We start from the raw sequence: 21,126 nt of genomic DNA, 5'->3' as shown, positions 1-21,126 counted from the left end.
TCACACAAATCCAGTTTAATAGAAAGCCACAAAGTAAGGGGCACCTGCGGTAATTGCATCACATGCAACAACTCTCAGAAACATTCCATTTCAGTAATGTGAGACAGAAAGGATTTCTAATCCAAGTAGAAACCAATTGCAGCTGAAACACAGAAGAATTTACAAACTTCTCAGAGAAACAAAAATTAACTTAGTTACAGTGACATAGTGATTTATGAGGATTGCCATGGGGCCAGCCTGAGTAGTTCTTTTGAGTTTCTAGTAAATTCTGTTACATTAGAATACACACTAGATGATGGGGAGATGTCTGAGTCATGAAGAAATATCAGACAAAATTAATTTTTCTTTTACAAAATAACTGGTAGCCTTACGATGCCAGGGTTGGGAAGTTCATCAGAAGATGGAGGGATGTGTTCAGACAAGATCAAAGTGCATCCATCCTGTCATGGCGGCCTGGGTCTTTGGCTCTATGGGCATTAGGGGGCTGATGGGAAAGACCTGGATGAGGCATTTTGACTGGATGGTCACAGCGCATCAGGAGCACTTTCCTGATTCTAGGGGTGGAATGGAGGTTACACAGGTGAATGAATGCCTTTGTTTGTAGGAAACGCACAATGCATGTATTCAAGGTTGATCGGATAGCATACCAGTAAATCATTTGAAAATGGCTGGAGAAAAAAGTTGTTTGTGCTATTTATCTGCAAATTCATAATATGTCTGAAGTTATTTAAAATCATAGGGAAAATACTTTTTTAAAAAAATAGGATACATGGATTGTGATGCCTAGGTGACTCAGTCAGTTAAGCATCTGACTCTCGATTTTGGATCAGGTCATGATCTCAGAGTCATGACACTGAGCCCTGCATGGAGCTCCGTGGTCAGTGCAGGGTCTGCCTGAGATTCTCTCTCTCCCTCTCCTTCTGCCCATTTCCCTGCTTTCACACACACTCTCTCACTAAATAAATAAAACCTTTAAAAAAATAAAACTGAATAAATGATCTACATTTATAAGAAATAATTGAAAAAAAAAAGAAAAAAAAGAAATAATTGAATGATTCTCGCAAGCATAACATTGAAGTGGAATCTATCAGACATATGAGAGAACATTCTATAAGATAAAGTATAAAACCAGGTAAAGCTAATCTACGCTGTTGGAAGTCAGGTCAGTGGTGATGATGAAAGATGATCAGCTGTCTACATGATGAGATGAAGTGCAGTGAGTGACACAGGCATGTGACTTGGGGTCAGGCTACTATTGACCTTCGGATGCTACATCAGAAGAAGGAGGTCCCCAGTTGACCTTGACCCCAGTTGACCTTGACCACGGGTAACTGAGACCATGGAAAGTGAAACCACAGGTAAGTGGGACAACCATATATGTGAACATATACAAGACTGGATGAGGGGCACCTGGGTGGCTCAGTCAGTGAAGTGTCTGTGCCTTTGTCTCAGGTCATAATCCCGGGGTCCTGGGATTGAGCCCCATATCAGGCTCCCTGCTCTGCTCTCTCTCTCTCTCAAATAAATAAATAAATAAATAAATAAATAAATAATCTTTTAAAAAAGACTGCACGAAAGGATAATAGTTTTGGGAGAGTGGTTGTCATTGCTTATGAAAAGGCATTTGTCTGTGTTGATAGCACACAAAACCATCTAATCTGAGACATCATATAATTATAACATAGCTTTATTTTCTGTTCTAGACAGAAAACAAATGTCACAGTTGAAGTAGGGCACTGTGTGTTCTTAGCACATCTCTATAGCTATATCCCAAGCTCAGGAGTGTATGTGACCAAGCACTTCTTTATTTGAAATAATTCTCAGATTTTTGTACTTATAATTATTCCTTTAAAATGGATAACAAGTCTATGGCCATAAAAAAATTAAAAAATTAAAAAAAAAATAAAATGGATAACAAAATAATTGTTTATAGTGATGTATACATTATAACTCATAAACCAACCAGGCTGTTCTAGTCCAGCTCTATTACTTTGCAGGATAAATTTCTGTTCCTTTTGCAAACTTGTACTAACACCATTTCATGTCCCAAGTCTAACATGGGCCTAGTCAAATTTTAACAGAATCTTTTTAAACTCCATTTGTAAAATCTTATTGAGAATTTCCTTAGACATTACAAACAAGGCAAGACAGAAGAGAGTCAGGAGCATATACGACTCCTACTCCATTGCTTCAAATCTCACATCTTCTCTTAAGGCCAAGTTTCACTAGACATTAGACATGTAAGGGATCTTGGGTATCTAAGTTTTTTCATGATAACCAAACTAATAATGTTTCTCAGATCCCTTCTATTAAAAATCCTCTCCTTTCCATACAGTGTTAGACTTTATATAGTAGAATATTCCATTGCTACCACCTGGTAATACTTAGCTCGATGCTGATCCTATGCTTTATAAGTAATGTAAATACAAAATAATAATGCTAATAGAATAGTGCATTTAATTAAGATAATAATCAATTCTACTTAATTATTTCTATTGAAGCTTGAAGATTTTCACTTATGTTTCAGTGTTCTGACAAGCCATGTAACTTTTAGACTGGTTATCATTGCCACTACCATTTTTATTACCAATATTATTGCATGTTCTCATCAGGTCCAGCCACTACCACCAGCAACAGCCACTCCCTTCCCATATGCCTTCTCTCTCCACCTTATTCTGTCCACATCTGCATCATCTGGGAACACAAGGATTCTGGGTAGGGAAAATTTTTAGTGCACTATTGGATCTCATGGGTGAGAGGGCATCATATCAGCCTCAGTCATGGGTAACTTCCTTTGCTGGACTCTCTATTTCTAATGAATAAGGTCTTTTTTTTTTAATGGATCACCCCCCTCCTACTTTCCACTTCCCATGGCACTTCCCAATAAACTGGGGGGAGATTGAAGAGTCCTGCCTTGTTCTGATTTCTGAAACCAATCATGCAGTTCCACAACTGGTGAGAAGGCCATACAGAGGCTCCCCAGCTGTCCAGGACCCCTAACCTGGTGGAACCTCCCTCATGTCAACAGCTTGATGTGCATAGGCTCTTGGCTTCACACTATGGTAGGAATATTTCACTCTACTTGCCTGATTGGATTACCTACCCATTATCTATATAGCCTTATCTAGATGACATATTCTGGAAAAAAAATATCTGTTTTTTTTTTTTTTTACAAAGGTTCACACATAATAATGAACAAAATTGCCTCTGGACTCAGCATTTGTGCCACTGAAAACAGTCTGTCATGCATTTGCTCTGTGGTTACATGACCTGGATTTAAATTATCTTCCTCTCATTCATGGAAGACTTTAGAAAATTTCTCAAATCTACTATAGGCTTGGGTTTTTAAATTCCAGAGTGGAAATAATAATTCTTATATTGATTGCATTGCCTTTTGTGATTACTGTGATGATGATATATGTAGAGCCCTTTGCAGCAGACCTGCCACATGACAAGCCCTAGACAATGCCGCATCCTCTTTCCAGCCCCACTCGTCCAGAAGTGATAAACTGTTCAAACCAGTGACTCGCCAAACTCAAACATGGCAATGGAGATATTAGACCAGCACCAAGTGGAATCTGAAATTAAATTAAGCCCTAAGACTGGCATCCCATACCAGATGCTATTTTACACAGTGGGAGACCTTAATCTCACTGCCAGTAACAGACAAAAAGAATATGGGTGTTGATCATTTCTATACCCTTGTGTACTTGAAAATACAATCTTGAGAAATTATCTCCAGGTATTTTATCTGGAATGGTATCTCATTTTGCACATTGAGATTTCAAGGTGATATAACTTTGGTTTGTGAAGTTCATAGTAAAAGAAACAGTGAGAAATACCTGAGACAAGTCTGACGTCAATGTTTGAGGGGCCAATGAGTATCTACTGCTGAAGGGTCCACTCTCATGACATTCACATGTTAACTGGTTTCCACAATGATACAAACACCAAGATGTTCATCCTTTCTGATTACTACCTCAACAATGCATTAGACCTGGTTCTTTTCTTTTTTAAAAAAATAAATATTTATTTATTTGAGAGGGTGCGGGGAGAGTGCACAATAGGGGAGGGGTAGAGGCAGGGAGAGAAGCAGACTCCCTACTGAACAGGGAGCCTGAAACAGAGCTTATCCCAGGACACTGAGATCATGACCTGAGCCAAAAGCAGATGCTTAACCAGTTGAGCCACCGAGGAGAGGAGCCTCTAGACCTGGTTCTGTAGTAGCCGCCAACTGCCCTGTCATTGTGGTCTCCCCATCCCTCCTCCTTTCTCTCCCTACTCCCTTTCCCTATCCTCCTCCTCCTTCATTGCTTTCTATTATTTTTCTTTTTTTGTTTGTTTGTTTTTGTTTTTTTTTTGTGCTTTCTATTATTTTTCTACCTCATTCTTAAGCTTGGTGTGAATCCTAGAAATCTTACAAAATGAAATATCTATGTGAATTATTCCTAATCTTGCATCCAATGTAGAACCTCAACATTATTTCAGTGTAATCACCAAAAACTTCATATATTCACCTGACCCTGGTTTTCCTCATCAATTTCTCTTTTCTTCCATTTTTTTTTTTCATTACAGATTCTCTTCAACCCACAAATTCAAAACCTGTATCTTCAAGGGATGCTTTTTTCTTGTTTGTTCCTCAGGTGAAATTCTCTGCAGATTCTTATTGTCTTTTCACAGATTCGCTCAACTTCTGCCCATTACCACTAGAGCCCCCACACAGGCCCAAATAGGCTTGCTCTTGGATTATTTCAGTAGCTACTAATTAGTCTTCTTGCTCAAATTTTTTTTTTCTCAAACTGATGATGACAGACTTGTAAACATTATTTGTATCAGACTTGTTTGTTTTCTATGGGTCTTTATTTTTCAAAATTAAAACCCAAACTCTCTAACTCAGTTTTATACTCTAGATCTAAATCAGATTTTTTCAATTCTGTAGCTTTTTGAACTTCTTGCTCTTATAAGATTGGTCTGTGCCTTCTTCTCAATGATCCTATTTTTTTTTGTCCCCATAATGTAGTTCTAGATAATTCTCCCAAGTATACCTCTTATCTTACCAGAATCTTATTCTTAATAATTCCCTAAGATTTGTACCAATCACATTGCTTTTCCACATTCCTTTTTTAATTTGATAAGATTTATTTCCCTCCAGCCTCCTGACTTATCAGTTAACAATATGCAGTCTCAATAGAGCTATCTTACTGTCCTCAGCCACAAGAGAAATCTGTGATTATTTTTTATCATTATTTATGAATTATCTTTAGAATGTCAATGCAGTTCTTAAGGATGAGGAGACTCTTAGCATCCCCAAATATCTAGTATAGCATATTGTGTTTAATCGACTCAATACATGCTTCTTTTTGCAAAGTCTGTTCAGAAAGATCTGGCCACTTTTCCATTTACTCCTCCCCTACCTCTTACAGGTTTAAAATGTCACTTGCCTTCAGCATAAATAAGCAGCACAATAATGAGGCCCTTTCTGTTGGTGATACTTCATTTACAACTGTCTGCCTACTGGCCCACTAAGCGCCACTCCTCCCTAGTGACTGTTCACATCACATCAACACTGCTTATGGCCAGAAGCCACCTCATGGACAGGGCTGCCTGCTGCCATGTTTTATATTAGTCTCACAATGCATTTCAACACAGAGTGCTCTACATCCGTGATTAATGGCCTCCTAGAAATAACAAATGAATGTTATACAAAGCCTAATATAACATAGTTAATGGTAACAAAATTAAAGTGAGCTGCAGATGATGCATGTGGAGTTCTTTTCAATATGAAACACAGTGTTATCCTCTTGGCCTACATAATCTTTACAGATACAATCATATTCAGTGTCTTAGTTTCTTCTTTTATTAAAATAATGAGGGAAGAAACTAAACTATCTGAACAAAATTTATTAAAGAATAAGCATATTAAAAAAATAAAAAATAAAAAATAAAGATAATAAGCAAACATATAATTACATAATCAATAGACATAAAAATAAATGAAACTTTCTCTTGCAAGTCCATAAGACAATGAGATAACTTGATGTGGTTCAGTACACAAGTAACTGATTTAAAATTGCAAGGTACTAATATTGCTACAGAGGATGCCCACTAATTCAACATAAAAATTAAGTCCTTATATCTACCTAATATCTATAACTATATTATGAGTTATTACTTATAGACCAGGAAAGTACACACTATTTGATTCTACATAGTGGAAGTGAATTTCAAAAGTACCAGACACAGTAAAATCTCACTATGGCCTATAAAAAGTGGGCAATTTTATTGTAAGCTTTTTATCAGTGCTTATTTCTCCTAAATATATTTATTTTCCCCTTACATTCTATACCAGGGTCCATTGGAAATGATGGATATAAAGGATGATACATAGAAGTTACATGCTGCACTCACCATTTTAAGTTTTAATGAACTATTCATGCAAAAATCTCAATGTATCATGTTTTATTCCTACATTAATAAAGAAGTATGTCTCTAAATGTCTCTCCTTTTCTCTATTAACATGTATTTCTGAAAGACCTGCAAATGCAACATGTTATTTGAAGCCATAAAACTACCACCCTGTTAACACCCTAAAAACAAACAAGCCACAAAATCATAAGTCTGTTCCATTTGAGATACAATATAACATGACAAGTAATGCCATGCTAAAACAATTTATTATGTTATATTTTTCCTAATAGTTAGTATTTGACCTCTAGATCTATAGAAGCATTTACATAATATCTATGTATGTATATATTTTATGCAATTATTTAAAACTACCTTTTCTCTCACCATAAGCTTCTTGTCGACCCTATAATCCAATATAATACCATAATAGCACATTAATAGTCAGCTTTAAATAGCAGGGGTTCTCTCTCTCTCTTAAATTAAATAATAAAGAACTTGTGAAGTACCAAAGATTCAGAAAGTTGTCTTTAAAGCAAAATAAAAAGCCCTAAATACTTATTTATGAAAGGCAGAAAAGTAACCTCATAACTGTATAATTTCAATGACTATCAAGTGAAACTCCAAGAACTTAGAAAGAAGGAGACCATAAAAATAAAAAGTAGAAATCAATTGTATAAAGAATAAATATACAGTAGAAAAAAATTTAAGTCAGGAAATGTTTTTCTTAGAAAAGATTAATACAATCAAGAAATTCCTAGCAAATTGATTTTAAAAAGCCACAGAAGGCATGCATGACAAACACTGGGAAGGAAAATAAATCATTCAAAAGTCTACAAACATTTAAAAAATAAATAGGACTCATGAATAATTAAATGCAAAACTTTGGGACATAAAATATAATGAAAAAAATCCTTGAAAAGCAAAATTATTAACAACTGACATAAAAAGAAATAAAAATACGAACGGTCCATATGTCTGTTTAATCATCAGAGATGAGGTTAACTTTCTCCTCCAATAGAACTCCAGAGATCACTGCAGGTGATTGCTCCTGCTCTGGTCTGTCACATGCCCACACACTCAGGTTGCCCAAAGCTAAGGCTGGGATCAGCCTGAGTGCAATGAGGACAGTGGGCAAGGTGCAGCAGTTTTAAAGCAAGAGTAGAAGGGACTTTGGTAAGAAGGGTGGGGGTTGTGGTAGTGAAGGGGCACTCTTTATCTCAGGCAGTATTTCTATAAGAATTCTTCATTGATTCCTTGGAAGCTCAAAGAAGGTGTTCTCTCTTCCTCCCTTTTCTCCTCCAGTCTCCCTCTTACTACCACCCCACCCAATATCTATGAGCAAATCTCTGCTTCAGGAATACGTGTCTGCTCCCCTTTCCTGTTTTTCATGCTCCTGCTCCCTTGGAGGGATTCTGCTTCAACTGGAACCAGCCTTGTGCTTACAAAAAAATAGAGCACTCGCATGATGATGATATTTTTACTCTTTACCACTTGAAAATCATCCTGTGTTTTCAGTTGCCCGGAATAATTTTCCAAAAGCAATTTCTCTTTGAATTTTGAGAGTCTCATAATTAAAAATGGAAAGTCATTTGGAAAAATGTGTAAGATTCAATATTATCCTTTCTTATTCTCATTGTTTTAACATCATAGAACTTTTCTGAAAGAGGTTATGATGTTGAAATAAGGACTATAAACCAACGATCTTGAATTAGTCAAGAAGGTATGGAAAGTAGAGGAATATACTATTTAATTTTACAAGTCTGTCTAGTGACTACAATTATAAGAAAATTACACATTATAAGTGTAAAGGAATCTTTTGATAAGATGACATTCTTTTCCATTTTTATCTCAGAACAAATTAAAGTCGCTATTATGCAAATATTCAATTTAGAATTTTCTGAGAAGTTTTACTTTACTTACTGTTTTGGAGTATCTTCTTAATCTATCACATCATTCTTGATGTGAATAAGTATGTCTCTGGTGCTACCCCTACATTTTTAAATGAAATTTGAAATGTTATACATACCATGGTGGAATATATTGGAAGCTCCTTGAATGGGTTAACAAGCAAGAGGATGTCTCCAATAAAAGTCTGTTAAAAGAAAAAGATATAAATAGTTTGTGGACTTTATAAATAGAACATTTAAAATTAAAAATGGCATAATTTTAAAATCATTGCACAAAATACAGAAAATAAATAAAATCCATACTTTAATATTTTGTGAACTGTTTTGTAAGTTTGTAAATAAAGAAATAGAAAAGTCAAATTCAAATAAGATAAAACCAACAGGTTTGTTTCAGCAAACACATAACACATGAAATGACTGCATTCTAAAAATTTCTTTTTTAAAGGGGTTTTGTGAGAATCAGACTGGATAAAAAATATAAAATTAAAACACATGACAAAATGCACTGAAGGAAATAAATGTGGTAATGAGTCCTATGCTGCTAAATAATAATAATAATAATAATAATAATAATAATAATAATAAAATGCACAACTGAAAAATTAATAAAGCACTAAAAGCAAATAAAAATATTTTTGTAATAAAAAAGGGACAAGTAATGAGATATAAAGGCACAAAGAACACAAGGAATAAATAGAAGTCAAATAATAAAATGACAGATTTAACCCCCCCAAATCAGGAATTACATCAAATATAAAGATACTAAATACTCTAATCGAAGAATAAAGATTATAGACCAGATTAAAGTATTAAATATATAAAGACAATTTAGAAGTAAAAAGATAAAGAAAGATATACCTGCAAACTATAATAACAACAAAAATGTGGTTTAGTAACACTCAATTCACACATACACAAAAATAAAAGTGATGAAAAGGAACATTTCATAATGATAAAGTGTTAAACCAGTTGGAAAGATACAGCATTTAAGATATCTATGAAACTAAAATCTAGCACAAAATACACAAAGCAAAAACAACTGTAAGGAGAAGAATAAATTCACAATGATAGTCAATATTTTAAACAATCTTTTTCTCAGTAACTCATGGAATGAGGAGACAAAATTTTGAAATAGAGAATTACCAAGTGATTGATTGACTTATATACAACACTGTTATCTAACAATTCATTGAAATTGAACAAAGACTAGTTTCATTACATTTAAAGGGCTTGAATCATAGAGCATATAGTCTGGTCATGTAGAATTAAGACAAATTAATACTGTATATCTAGAAAACCACCCACTGTTTGGGAATTATATAATGCATCTGCAAATAATCTAGTAGTCAAAAAAGGAGCCATGATGCAAATGAGAAAATATTTTGATTATAACATATTTGTGAGACACAACTAAAGATATACTTAGTATGGAAATTATTGCATGAGGTGCTATTTATAATGTTAAAAAGAAGAAGGGCTGGTAATTATTATCTAAGTATACTTTTCAAGGAGCTCATTAAATTACATCGAATTATATAGAAATATAATCAGTAGAACAGCAGAAATTAATGTAATAGTAAACAAAAGTCAAAAGGTGGTGTTTTGAACAATGTAATAAAAAGGTGAGTACTTTAGAGTACAACTGAGAAAATGAGAGAAAATGCACAAACTACCAGTATCCTAAGTATTACATTAACTAAAGACAGTATGACACGAAAACAGATAAAGAGACATTCGGAATCATTTTTTAGTCACTAAGTTTGGATAGTTAGAAAATGTAGACAATAACCCACCATCTTACCAAAACGAACATAGTTAAGATTTAGAACATCTGACAGTTTTTTTCTGTAAAAGAAATTTGAATCTATGTCTAAAAACATTTCCACAAAGAAATTTAAGCTTCACTGGGGAATTGGAACACCATTTCATTTTAAGATGCCTGCATAAATTTCGTATTATAAACCTAAGTAGTATATTGAAAGAAAGGAAGATTACAGATTGTTCTCCTTCATTAAATATATGCAAAAATCCTGAGCAAAGTATTGACAAATTAAATCCAGTAATACATTCAACAGATAATCTGTTTCAACTAAGTTGGCTTTATTGTAGTAATGTAAGTTTGGCTTCATATTAGTAAATCAACTCTCATAATTTTTAAAACTAAAGAGTAAAGACTAAAAGCCATATGATGATCTCAATAAACGCCAAAAAGCATTTAAGAACATTCAATGCCCACTCTTGATTTAAAATGACTTTAAAAATTAATATAAATAACTTCCTTAATCTAATAAAATTTAGCCATACCTATGACAGTGCTACTGCAAACAACTTGCTTAATGATTTTTTTCCTGAGATCCAAAATGAAATAGGGACTGTCACCTCTCATCATCTTTTTATTAAGAGTGCAATCCCATGGGGGAAAAAAAAAAAAACATGAAAAGAAAGTAAGGAAACAATATATTAAGATTTAGAAAATAAAAATAAAAGTCATTACATACTATACAGTAGTATATGGAGAAAATCCAAAAGAATCTCCATATAAATCAATATTTACAAATGAATTTAGCAAGTCTGGCAGATGAAATATGAATTTCACAATCAAATTGTATTTCTATATTTCTAATACACAATACAAAAATGAAATTTGCTTGTAATTTTCAATAAGAAAATACCATTGTGTTACAGCATCAAAAGTTGAAAAATGCCTAGAAACAGATATAATACAAATGGTCAAGACTTCTACATCAAAAATTTAAAAATGTGAGGCACCTGGGTGGCTCAGTGATTGAGCATCTGCCTTCGGCTCAGGGTGTGATCCCGGGGTCCTGGGATCAAGTCCCGCATCAGAGAGCCTGCTTCTCCCTCTGCCTATGTCTCTGCCCCTCTCTCTGAGTTTCTCATGAATGAATAAATAAAATATATAAAAATAAAATCTGTTATGTTTAAAAAAATTTAAATGTTCCAGAGAAGTTAAACATGGACAAAGGAAAGATATTAACCTTCCATGATACACTGACAACTTCTATAAATCAAAATTTATTATACTGCTATAGTGATTAAGATATCTCAGTACCAGTTTAGGCAAAAATGGATCCATACAACGGAAAAGGGGTTCTAGAGACAGACTTACTCTCCATGGTCATCTGCTCACCACAAAGGTGCCAGCGCAACTCAGCGGGGGAATATATCTGGGGAAACATTATTCTGGATCCTCCTCTTGTACCATAGTGGAATCACTTTCACACTGGTAATACACCTTAAATGTTAAAGTTAAAACGACCAAACTGAAAGAAGAAAATATAGGAAAATGGCCTAGGCCAAATTTTCTTACATGGGACACAAAAAAAGCTAAACATAAAGAATTTTGCAAAAACTGCAAGCTTCTATCCATCTACAGACCTCCTAGAAGATGAAAATGCAAGCCACAAATTGGGAACAAATGTTTGGACATATGTATATCTGACAAAGAATATCCTGAATGTATAAAAATCCCCACATATCAAGAAGAAAAGTAAAACAATCCAGTTATTTTTAAATGTCAATATAACTGAATGGAGACCTCATGAGATGAGATGGCCAAGTGAGTGACACACATGTACTGGTCACCATTACCACTGTAGTCACCAAAATCACAATAGGATACCACAACCACCAGAATGGCTAGCATCTGTTAAGACCACTAATACCACAGCCAACACTGATTATACTGAGTGTTGGTGAGGTTGAGGAAACCCAAAGTCCTGGCAGGAGTGTAACCACTCTGAAAAAGTGTTCGACTGTATCCACTCAGGCTGAAGGTACCTGTGATGCTGTGGCATTCCAGGGCTCGGTGCATGCCCCCAGAAAACGGCTCTACACTGCCCCCAAGGAAATCCTTGGGCACACGTCACCAAAAAAGGCACAAGATGGTTTATAACAGTATTATGCATATAATTTACATAGTTGTAACAGCATAATTCAATAACCAAACAACGGAGACAACTCAAGTGCTCCCCCACTGTAGAGCAAATAAAGAGGATATATTCACACAGCAGCTAATTTTACAGAAGTAAAAATGGGTAGCTGCTGCCAAAAGCAAGAGATTAGATGGTTATCAGAAAAACTACAATGAATGAAAGTTGGCACACGCAGAAGAGAACACACCAGGGTGAGTTCTTTTATATAAAGTACAGAAAAAAATACAAAATGAATCCATAGCTATGTTTGCCAAACTATTCTGTAATGCTTAAGGTAAACCAGAGAAGGGGTTTCTTATATTCCCCTTCTTTATGAAGCTGCTGTTCACCTGGGCATGTTCCCCAAATGAAAATGAAATATACACCCATGAGTGGTGTACGACTTTAGATGTTGTGATTCAAGACAACATTGACTTAAAAGAAGGACTTTATGGCCAAGGAGAGGAGAAAAAAGAAGTAAAATGACTGAATCAAAAGAAGGCTTTTGTAGTAAAGCATCCAAAGATTACTCAGAAAAATGAAGGAAAAAGGTAGACTGAGAGAGAAAGGAGAGATCTGCTCTGGAAGGAAAACTGAGGAACTTTCAAATAAAATAAAAATACTTCTAAATTGCACTTTCATACTGAGATATCTTTTCCATGTCGATCTAATTATTGAAGGAGCTTGAGACTGTCTTTGCAAGTGAATTTTGTGATAAATGAAAAAACAGTCTAGAAAAATGCTATCTGAATGTTAACAAGAGACTCCTAAGGGATGAGTTTATATAGGCTTTTGCCACATTCTCAGGAAGTCGCTTTGAAGAAAGGTAACTTGTAAATGTTTTGCAGAGAAAGAATTTTCTTTTTTTAATTTAGACACCTACAGATTTCCTTTACCTCATCTTTTGTTTTGTTTTTAGATGGCTCACGAGGGTCTATGAGGTGGAGTGGAATGACAGGGGAATGACATGCCAGGTATCGAAAATGGTAGGTGAGGCTTTAGATTCCAGGCTGGGGGGCAGTGGCAGCTGGGGGGAAATGCATCTGTCTACATAATTTCACATATCCTTGAAGTGACGGAGACTTCAACTTCTGATACAAGCTTGCCAACTTTAGCCTCTTGAACTGTTCTTACAGAGAAGACCCACTACATCCCATGGGGTCACCTGGAGGAGAATGTTCAATTAGTAAGTGGTCAAGTGAGCCAGGCTGACTACTTGGCTAAACCAGGTGCAACAGGAGCCTGTGTTTATTTGGGGGTTTCTTTCTTTATGAGCCTCTCATCCTCCATATTTATCTGCCATCCACTAAGAAATTTGATTACATACTCAATTTTTGCTGTTCCAGTTGACAGTAATGATTCAGAGAAAGAAATGCCTTTATTCTTTGCATTATTTAGCAAGCCAACACTTCATCTCTTACAATTCATTTTGTTTGACAGTTTGAGCATGTCCTACTGCTGTGGGATGTTTGGAACTTTCCCAATCTGATATCCAACTGAAATGATATACACTTAATTAAAAGGGCAAGTTATGTTTGCTCCTGAATTTTGGCACCAAAAGGAAAAAAAGAGAGAGGGAAAGAAAAAAAGAAAGAAAAACAAAGAGTAACTTACAGACTGTTTTGAAATATCATCTTATATAACCAGTCAGATCACAGCAAAAAGTAATGAAAATCCTGGTTGGACAATTAATTCAGCCAACATGTGTTATGTTGGCTCCGATGGGCCTGTGGCAGTAGTGAAAGTCCATTCTGTGCATATTTTGAAAGGAGGGCTGCTGAGATTTGCAGGAACATCAAATGTGGGACATAGATGAAAGACCAGTATCAATACTCTACCTAGGCACTTAGGTCTGAAACTGGGAGAAGAGTAAACTGGGGCAGGGAGGAACGTGTAGACAGAGTGGGTGTGGAGGTCAAATGACCAACTCTGAACACAACATCTGAAACCAGAGCTTTTGTATTTGTGGGAAGGAACACTTCTGTTTCCAATTCATCGTGGATGGATACTTTCTTAAAATGTAATAAAAATGAATTCCTGTAAACATGGCATTGAAAACAGACAAAGACATAAAATGCAAGCCTGGATTCTTATTAGAGTCAAATTCCAATTCATCAAATTGTCATAAGAGGTTCTAAATGCCTACTCTCACTACATAATGGGAATAAAAAGTTTGCACATCCAATGGTCCACAGGATAAACTCTGAGAAGCACTTGTTATTATTCAATCAATAATGTTTAAATGGTTTGTCTATCTATTAAAGGCGAGTTCAAATAACATAACTTGGAACACTCATCACAAAATTGATCCCAAATGATTTAGCCCTTCAATATTTCAGGCATGGAAAAAAGAAAACTCATGTCTCACGCAGTGGCAAATTTATATTTTATGTGAGCTTTAGTAAAGCAGGGAATATTAATTCTGCATGATCCAGATAGAAGGAGAAACCCAGTGGGCGGAGAGTATCTAAGAAGATGGTCCAGTGTGTGGAGCAGTTGGAGTCCTGACTCTGATAAACAGATAGGATGTCCTCGTCACTTGAGATTGGAAAGTGCTTGACCAGGCCTTGCAGTGAGCAAACCCAGCATGGATCCTATTGTCACAATGCCAGAATCTAGCACAGCAGCTAGGCACTCACCAAATCACCACTAAGATATCTAACCCCAAGCAGTGAGAAAAAAGATCCATTGTGACTTAATCAGAAAGGTCTGGTGAGGTTTACTGAAAGACTGAAGAACTTCCAAGTGGGAGTTTACAGAGCTAACTGTTTATTTCATGGGCTAGAAAGAAAAACTTAGAGGGAAGAAAACTAGCCCAAGGAAAATCCTGACACAGGCAAGAGGGCAATCACTGGTGGCTAAGAGAGCATCAAGTCCCACCGGGAGCCGGATCATGAATGAAGATTGTGGCTATCCTCTCATGAAAAGTGATAAGCCACAGAGAAGCTTTAAGACTGGGAGTGTCAAGGTTACATTTGTTCATTATAAGAATGACTCCAGGGGCACTTGGGTGGCTCAGTGGTTGAGCATCTGCTTTGGCTCAGGTCGTGATCCCGGAGTCCTAGGATCAAGTCTCACATTGGGCTCCCCACAGGGAGCCTGCTTCTCCCTCTGCCGATGTCGATGTCTCTGCCTCTCTCTGTGTCTCTCATGAATAAATAAATAAAATCATAAAAAAAAAAAAGAATGACTCTAGCTCCTGGTGAGATGGGATTGAAAGGGAACGAGGTTTCCTTGGGACAGTTAGAAGGTTGTTGGAGAAGAGATGGCAGTGACTTTGATGAGGATGGTGACCACTAAGGTGGAAGGCAGACCAAGTGGATGTTTGGGAGACAGAGGCATTCGAGAAGCATGAAGGACATGAAGAAATCCAAAACAATTTAAGCAGTGGTCTTCTGGTAAAATAATTACAAAGTTAGGAAGAAGAATCAGCACAGTGTTGGAAAGGTGAGAAAATGGAATACTAATATGCAAGTTAACAGGGCAGTCCCAGAGAGCAAAGTTATCACCTTTCACGACTTTATGCCAAGGACTCAATCCCATTCATTTTGATAGAAGGATGTAACTTTTAGTCTATTTACAGTGTCAGGCAATACATCCAAACATTAAGATGCTGCACTGAATTTTGTAGGCTAATCAGCACCTGATGATTTGTTACTCCAAAGGAAATCGCAGACTTCACATTTACATGAAAATTACTTAATCAATTTCTTAGTAGAGTAGTGGGGAAAGGGTGTTATCAAAAAGGGACAGCACCTAGGGGCATAATCAGATTTCTCTAAAGACATTCTGATTGAATTGCTCTGAGTGGAATATAACAAAATCAAGGAGACAGAGACAGACAGACGGACTAGACAGGGACTGAGATGACACAGTGTCTAAATTGTTCTGCATATTGGAAGACAAAACACATATAACCAGGGCCGAACCACAGCAAATTAATTCTCCATGCTGTCATCTGAGGCATATATTTGTATCTTGTTATCAGAGATTGGTGTATAAATTATTTACTTTACAGATAAAACATTTCCTGATAACTTAAGGAGACAGTAGTATCTCTTTTCATGCAAATAGAGAGGACACCCTTCAAGCACAGTGAACTTATTCCCTTTAGCTTCCATTTCCAGGTCTAGCACGCGAAGTACTAGAAGCAAACAGTATCTTTAGAAGGGACCTGCAGATCCTGCTGTTTCTAGCAAGATCTTCTTCCATACCAAACTCAACAACAAGACTGTTGTCTTTCTGCAGGATTTTTTTTTTGTTTTTGTTTTTGTTTTTAAGATTTCATTTATCTGAGAGAGAAGGAGATAGAAAGAAAGCACAAGCAGGGGGAGCAGGTAGAGAGAGAGAGGGAGAAGCAGACTCCCACTGAGCAGGGAGCCTGACATGGGACTAGATTCCAGGAGCCTGAGATCATAATCTGAGCCAAAGGTGAATGCTTACCTGACTGAGCCCCCCAGGCGCCCCTGCCCACAGGGTATTAACTTTCACTTAACAACTCTGCAATTTAGATCTTTGCTGAACTTGCCTTAGAACTAAATCAGAATGAACCCAAACTCTAAGAAATTGACCTTAAGGTATGCCGATGACCAGAAACAACAAGTCCTTTCCTCGTGAAAATTGGCAGCGAGGCAAAGCAGTGCACAAGGCAATCTCAAAGGCACTTACGTATATCTGATTGTTCCCAAAGCGCTTCTGAATTTCATAAAGCAGGGTGCCATCGTTCAGCTCGCTGAGCGTAGCCAGGTCATCACTGGGAGCAGGAGGCATCAGCTTGACCTCGGGGGGGAAAAAAATAAATAAGAGCTATTCTAATTGCTTTCCAATCAACTTTCTTCACAGCTGGATGTTCCATTTTCAATTACATGTCAAAAGTTTAAAGACCATGTGAGTTTGAAACTGTTATTAAACGATGAAATGGTTCACTCATAAGGGACAAAAAAAATTCAATAGCCACAGAGACATGTATTCAGATGAGAATTTCTGTTCTATGCCCACGAGCGTGCATGCATGCTCCCACACTCGCTGACACAAGCACTCCCAGCGTTAACCTGCTGTTCTGCAAAGGTATTTGATGGCCAAAATCATTTCAGCACATTGATTTTCCCAGTCCTCGCTTAAAATGTAGGCAGCTCTGAGCTGTTCTGAGTCCTTGAAGACCAGCAGCTGAAAAGCTCATGTATCTACAGAGTTTCCAAAGCTAAAGCAAAACTTCTTCTATTACTGTTGTTGGCATGGTGAAGGACCCAGGAAGCCTGGAATTTAATTTCCACATACATGTAGGAGGAGGCCAGATTTTTAAAGGAAGACTAGAATTCTGGGTTGGGATTCTTATTCATTTCTATGTGACTCTTACAATGAAAGTAAGACAATTCTGTCATAAAGGAAAACATGCTTCCCTATTCAATTTAATAGAAAGTGACAAGAGTTAAAAAACTGGGAAATATTTCAAGTAAAAAAGATAGATTTGGGTGATTTAGTTGGACGAAAAATTCCTTACTTACAAGTTCGGAATGGGCAATGTCTAATTTTACATACAAGATATGCTGTGCAAAGCAGACATTTGATAAACAGAGAGGAGCCAAAGACCAAGAATATTCTTATCAATGCCTCAGTGAGTTCATTGGTGCACATAGTGAAATTTTAATAACAGTAAGCTTATTTGCTTTATTTTTATTCGTGTTTGTATTCTATATTTGCATTTGCCTTTGTATTTACATTGGCATTATACATCTTACTATTCTATGTATCACTGTTAAATAATTTGAACTTAAATATTACTGTTTATCAGCTAAATGTTTATGGCATTGACAAATATTGCACATTAAAGAAATTAAATGTAGGATTATTTCTCTGATATGAGTGACTAGTTCGCAAAATGCACTCTTTTGCAAGAGTTCACAAATTCAAGTCAGTGCTTGCCCAGACAGCTTCTAATCCTTCAGTATTCACAATGGAAACTCAAATTCTTTACTGGGAATCTCAAATGGTCAGAGGAGTGGTTTTATTTCTTCCTCTCAGAAGGGTGTCCTGCAGTGGGATCTCTGGTATTAGACATACCACCACTTGTGTAAGTGGCAAACACTATCTTCCAAAAGAAAGTTGTTTATGCATTAAAAATTGATTTGTAAAATACTCCAGACCTCATAAAGGTCAAGAACAAGCCTTTCCTCACTGCACATGCACATATTCAACCAACACCTGAGTTCATTTCTCTCTGTTTTTGCAGCATTTAAAAGAAATATGCCTGAAAATATCTTCCAGAATTAACCTGTAAAGAGCATATCACATAGTCTAATTAAAATTAATTAGTTAATTTTAATTAGAGGCATAGCTTGAACACTCTGTCAGAAATATTTACTTAAATCATCAGGAGTGGAATCCAAGAGTCGGTACTTGTGGATAAAAATAAAAGTCATAATGCTCTGCCTCTCCTGATAGTCTTCAACCGGTTTTGACAACCCAGTTTTGGGATTGTGTGATGTCTGTTTTTTGTTTTATTATTTTTTTAAACATTATACCCTTAGTTCTACATTAAAGAGTCTCATAGGCCCAAAATGCTGCCAGGGAAGCAACCAGCAGTCTGTCTGACCCATGCAGGGTTCCCCTCTGCATTTTTCATCAGTTGCACTAATTTGGTAAAAATCTTACATGCTGATTTGAGCTTCCCTACCCTAAAAATGCAGGGAAACTGAAGCACCTGTAAGGCATTGATTATTTTTACATTCATGGGGGTAAGTGTGTTAAATCTCAGTATCTTCCCGGCTGGGGGACATTGAATGTTTTTCTTCCTCACATTACTGAGACACTTTCAATTGTCTCTTAGAATATGAAAGACAACTGGGAGTCCCGCACAGAGGCTGTGAGGTTTAGTTTCCACGGAGGCCCAACAAGGCACCTGCTCTGCAGACAAGTGTGCAGTAATGGGGTGCAGCGTTACCTCGGGAAACATCTGGAGAGGATTGCAAGCACCAAAGGTAAACTTCCTGCCAACTTCCATGAGGACTGTCTTTGGAGGAAGGGGTGAGGCAGGCATCTGTGAAGGGCTCTAGGCCAATCTCTGTGGCTCTCAGCAGAAGCCATCAGCTTTCCTCTGCTTTAAAAACTGGAGCTTTCTTTCACACATCCCTTTTTTAAAGAAAGGATCTGCTGTGAAATAATCATTTTAAAAAGTTTGAAATTGGGACGCCTGGGTGGCTCAGCGGTTAAGTGCCTACCTTTGGCCCAGGGCGTGATCCTGGAGTTCTGGGATCTAGTCCCACTTGGGGCTCCCTGCATGGAGCCTGTCTCTCTCTGCCTATATCTCTGCCTTTCTGTTTCTGTGTCTCTCATGAATAAATAAATAAAAGTCTTTAAAAAATAAAAAAATAAAAAGTTTGAAATTCATTGATACCATCCAACATCCCTTAATTATTAGGTGCAAAGCTTAATGCCCAAAGAGGCCACATGGTTTCCCTGCGGTCACACAGCCTCCCTGTGTGGGAGAAGAGGGCCAGGGAGGGGGCCCTGAAGTCACAAAGAGCCAGAAAGTTGCTGGTGAGCAGCACAGCAGGAAGAAGCAGGGCATGGTTGGCAGCAGAGGGGAAAAGGGATGGGATGTGCTCCAACAGGGCACTGGGGCAAGAGGAAGGAAGTACTGCAGCCCATTGTGCCTGCAACTGCACCAGATTTATTGCTTGCGATCAGCAGAGATGAGATAGAAGGTTTACATATAGATAACTGCTCTGTATCCCAGGATTACAGACGCAAGTGTTTGGCCCTTAGATACGAAAAGTAGTTTAGAAAATAAGTACGAATGGTAAGCATGTATTTCCAAGAAATAAAACCCTACTGGCAAAAAGTCTTTATATAGAGACAGACATAAAAGGAAACTTTCATGATCAGTTTAGGGACGGATGTAAATATCTTTTCTTTCCAGAGTCTCTGCAAGCACTTCCTGAAAGTACAAAAATGTACACGGAGACATACATGCAGATATGCACCCCGGAAAGCTGATATGGTTGTGTGTATCTATATCTATACACATTATACATGCACGCATTAATACACGCATATCTACATACTCATGCATTTACATGAGATGCTACAAGCCAATAATGGATAGCAATAACTTTGAACAATGCAAAAATAAGACAAAAGTCTCCATCGAGTTAGCATACATATTTAACTCCCAAAGCATCAAAAAAGGAGACAAATCAAAAATACGATTTTTTTCTTTGGAAGAAATGGTTTACATTTCTAAGATAATAAACTTCCTCTTATAACCACAGCTCTAACAAGCTCCATGCAAATTTCTGGGTGTATGTTTAGAAAAAGCATGAAGAGTACTAACAGAAGTCCCACATTTGTTCCGACAAGCCCGAAAGAGTTATTGCAGACATGTCATTGGTATTCTTGAGGATTTCCATCTACAGTGGCACAGCTGTTTCTCGGGTTAGGGAAAATACTAGGCTGACAGTAAAAATGTGAAGACGCCCTAGCCTGTCTGCAGTAATGCAATGTGACAAATACAGTGTGGGAGCCAGTCAGGGGAGGCATTCCTGGCATTTATCACATCAGGATCCCAAAATGATCAGGAAGGAAGCTTTCATAATCTTAAGCAAGGCTACCAAAGGCACACACTCTCACTTTTTTTTTAAAGTTTTATTTATATGAGAGAGAGAGAGAGAGAGAGAGAGAGATAGTGAAAGAGAGAATGAGGAAGGAGGAGAGGGAGAAGCAGGCTCCCCACTGAGCAGGGAGCCTGACATGGGACTCGATTCCAGGACCCTGAGATAGATCATGACCTGAGCCAAAGGTGAATGCTAACTTGACTGAGCCACCCAGGCACCCCCAAACAGACACATTCTTTATAAAGATTTCAAAAGCCCTGGGTC

The 21,126-nt window shown here is 37.0% G+C and overlaps 1 protein-coding gene across 17 annotated transcripts in view; it reads right to left on the bottom strand.

The window, feature by feature from the left end:
• The window catches only part of MYO16 (myosin XVI), a 591,124-nt gene that overhangs the window by 285,786 nt on the left and 284,212 nt on the right, over positions 1-21,126 (bottom strand). For all 17 annotated transcript variants that reach the window (XR_012002051.1, XM_072761001.1, XM_072761005.1 and 14 more), the window contains 2 exons: positions 16,919-17,029; positions 8,435-8,500 (listed from right to left, as the gene is read on the bottom strand). Coding sequence is in view for 16 of the 17 variants with exons in the window: in XM_072761001.1 (XP_072617102.1) it covers positions 8,435-8,500; positions 16,919-17,029 (177 nt within the window). In the remaining variant the exon portion in view is untranslated. The remainder of the gene's footprint in view (positions 1-8,434; positions 8,501-16,918; positions 17,030-21,126) is intronic.

The sequence above is a fragment of the Vulpes vulpes genome, chromosome 6 (assembly GCF_048418805.1).
Source record: "Vulpes vulpes isolate BD-2025 chromosome 6, VulVul3, whole genome shotgun sequence".
NCBI classification, from domain to species: domain Eukaryota; kingdom Metazoa; phylum Chordata; class Mammalia; order Carnivora; family Canidae; genus Vulpes; species Vulpes vulpes.
The sequence above is the reverse complement of the archived record's forward strand: the minus strand, read 5'-3'. Positions and strand labels throughout refer to the sequence as shown.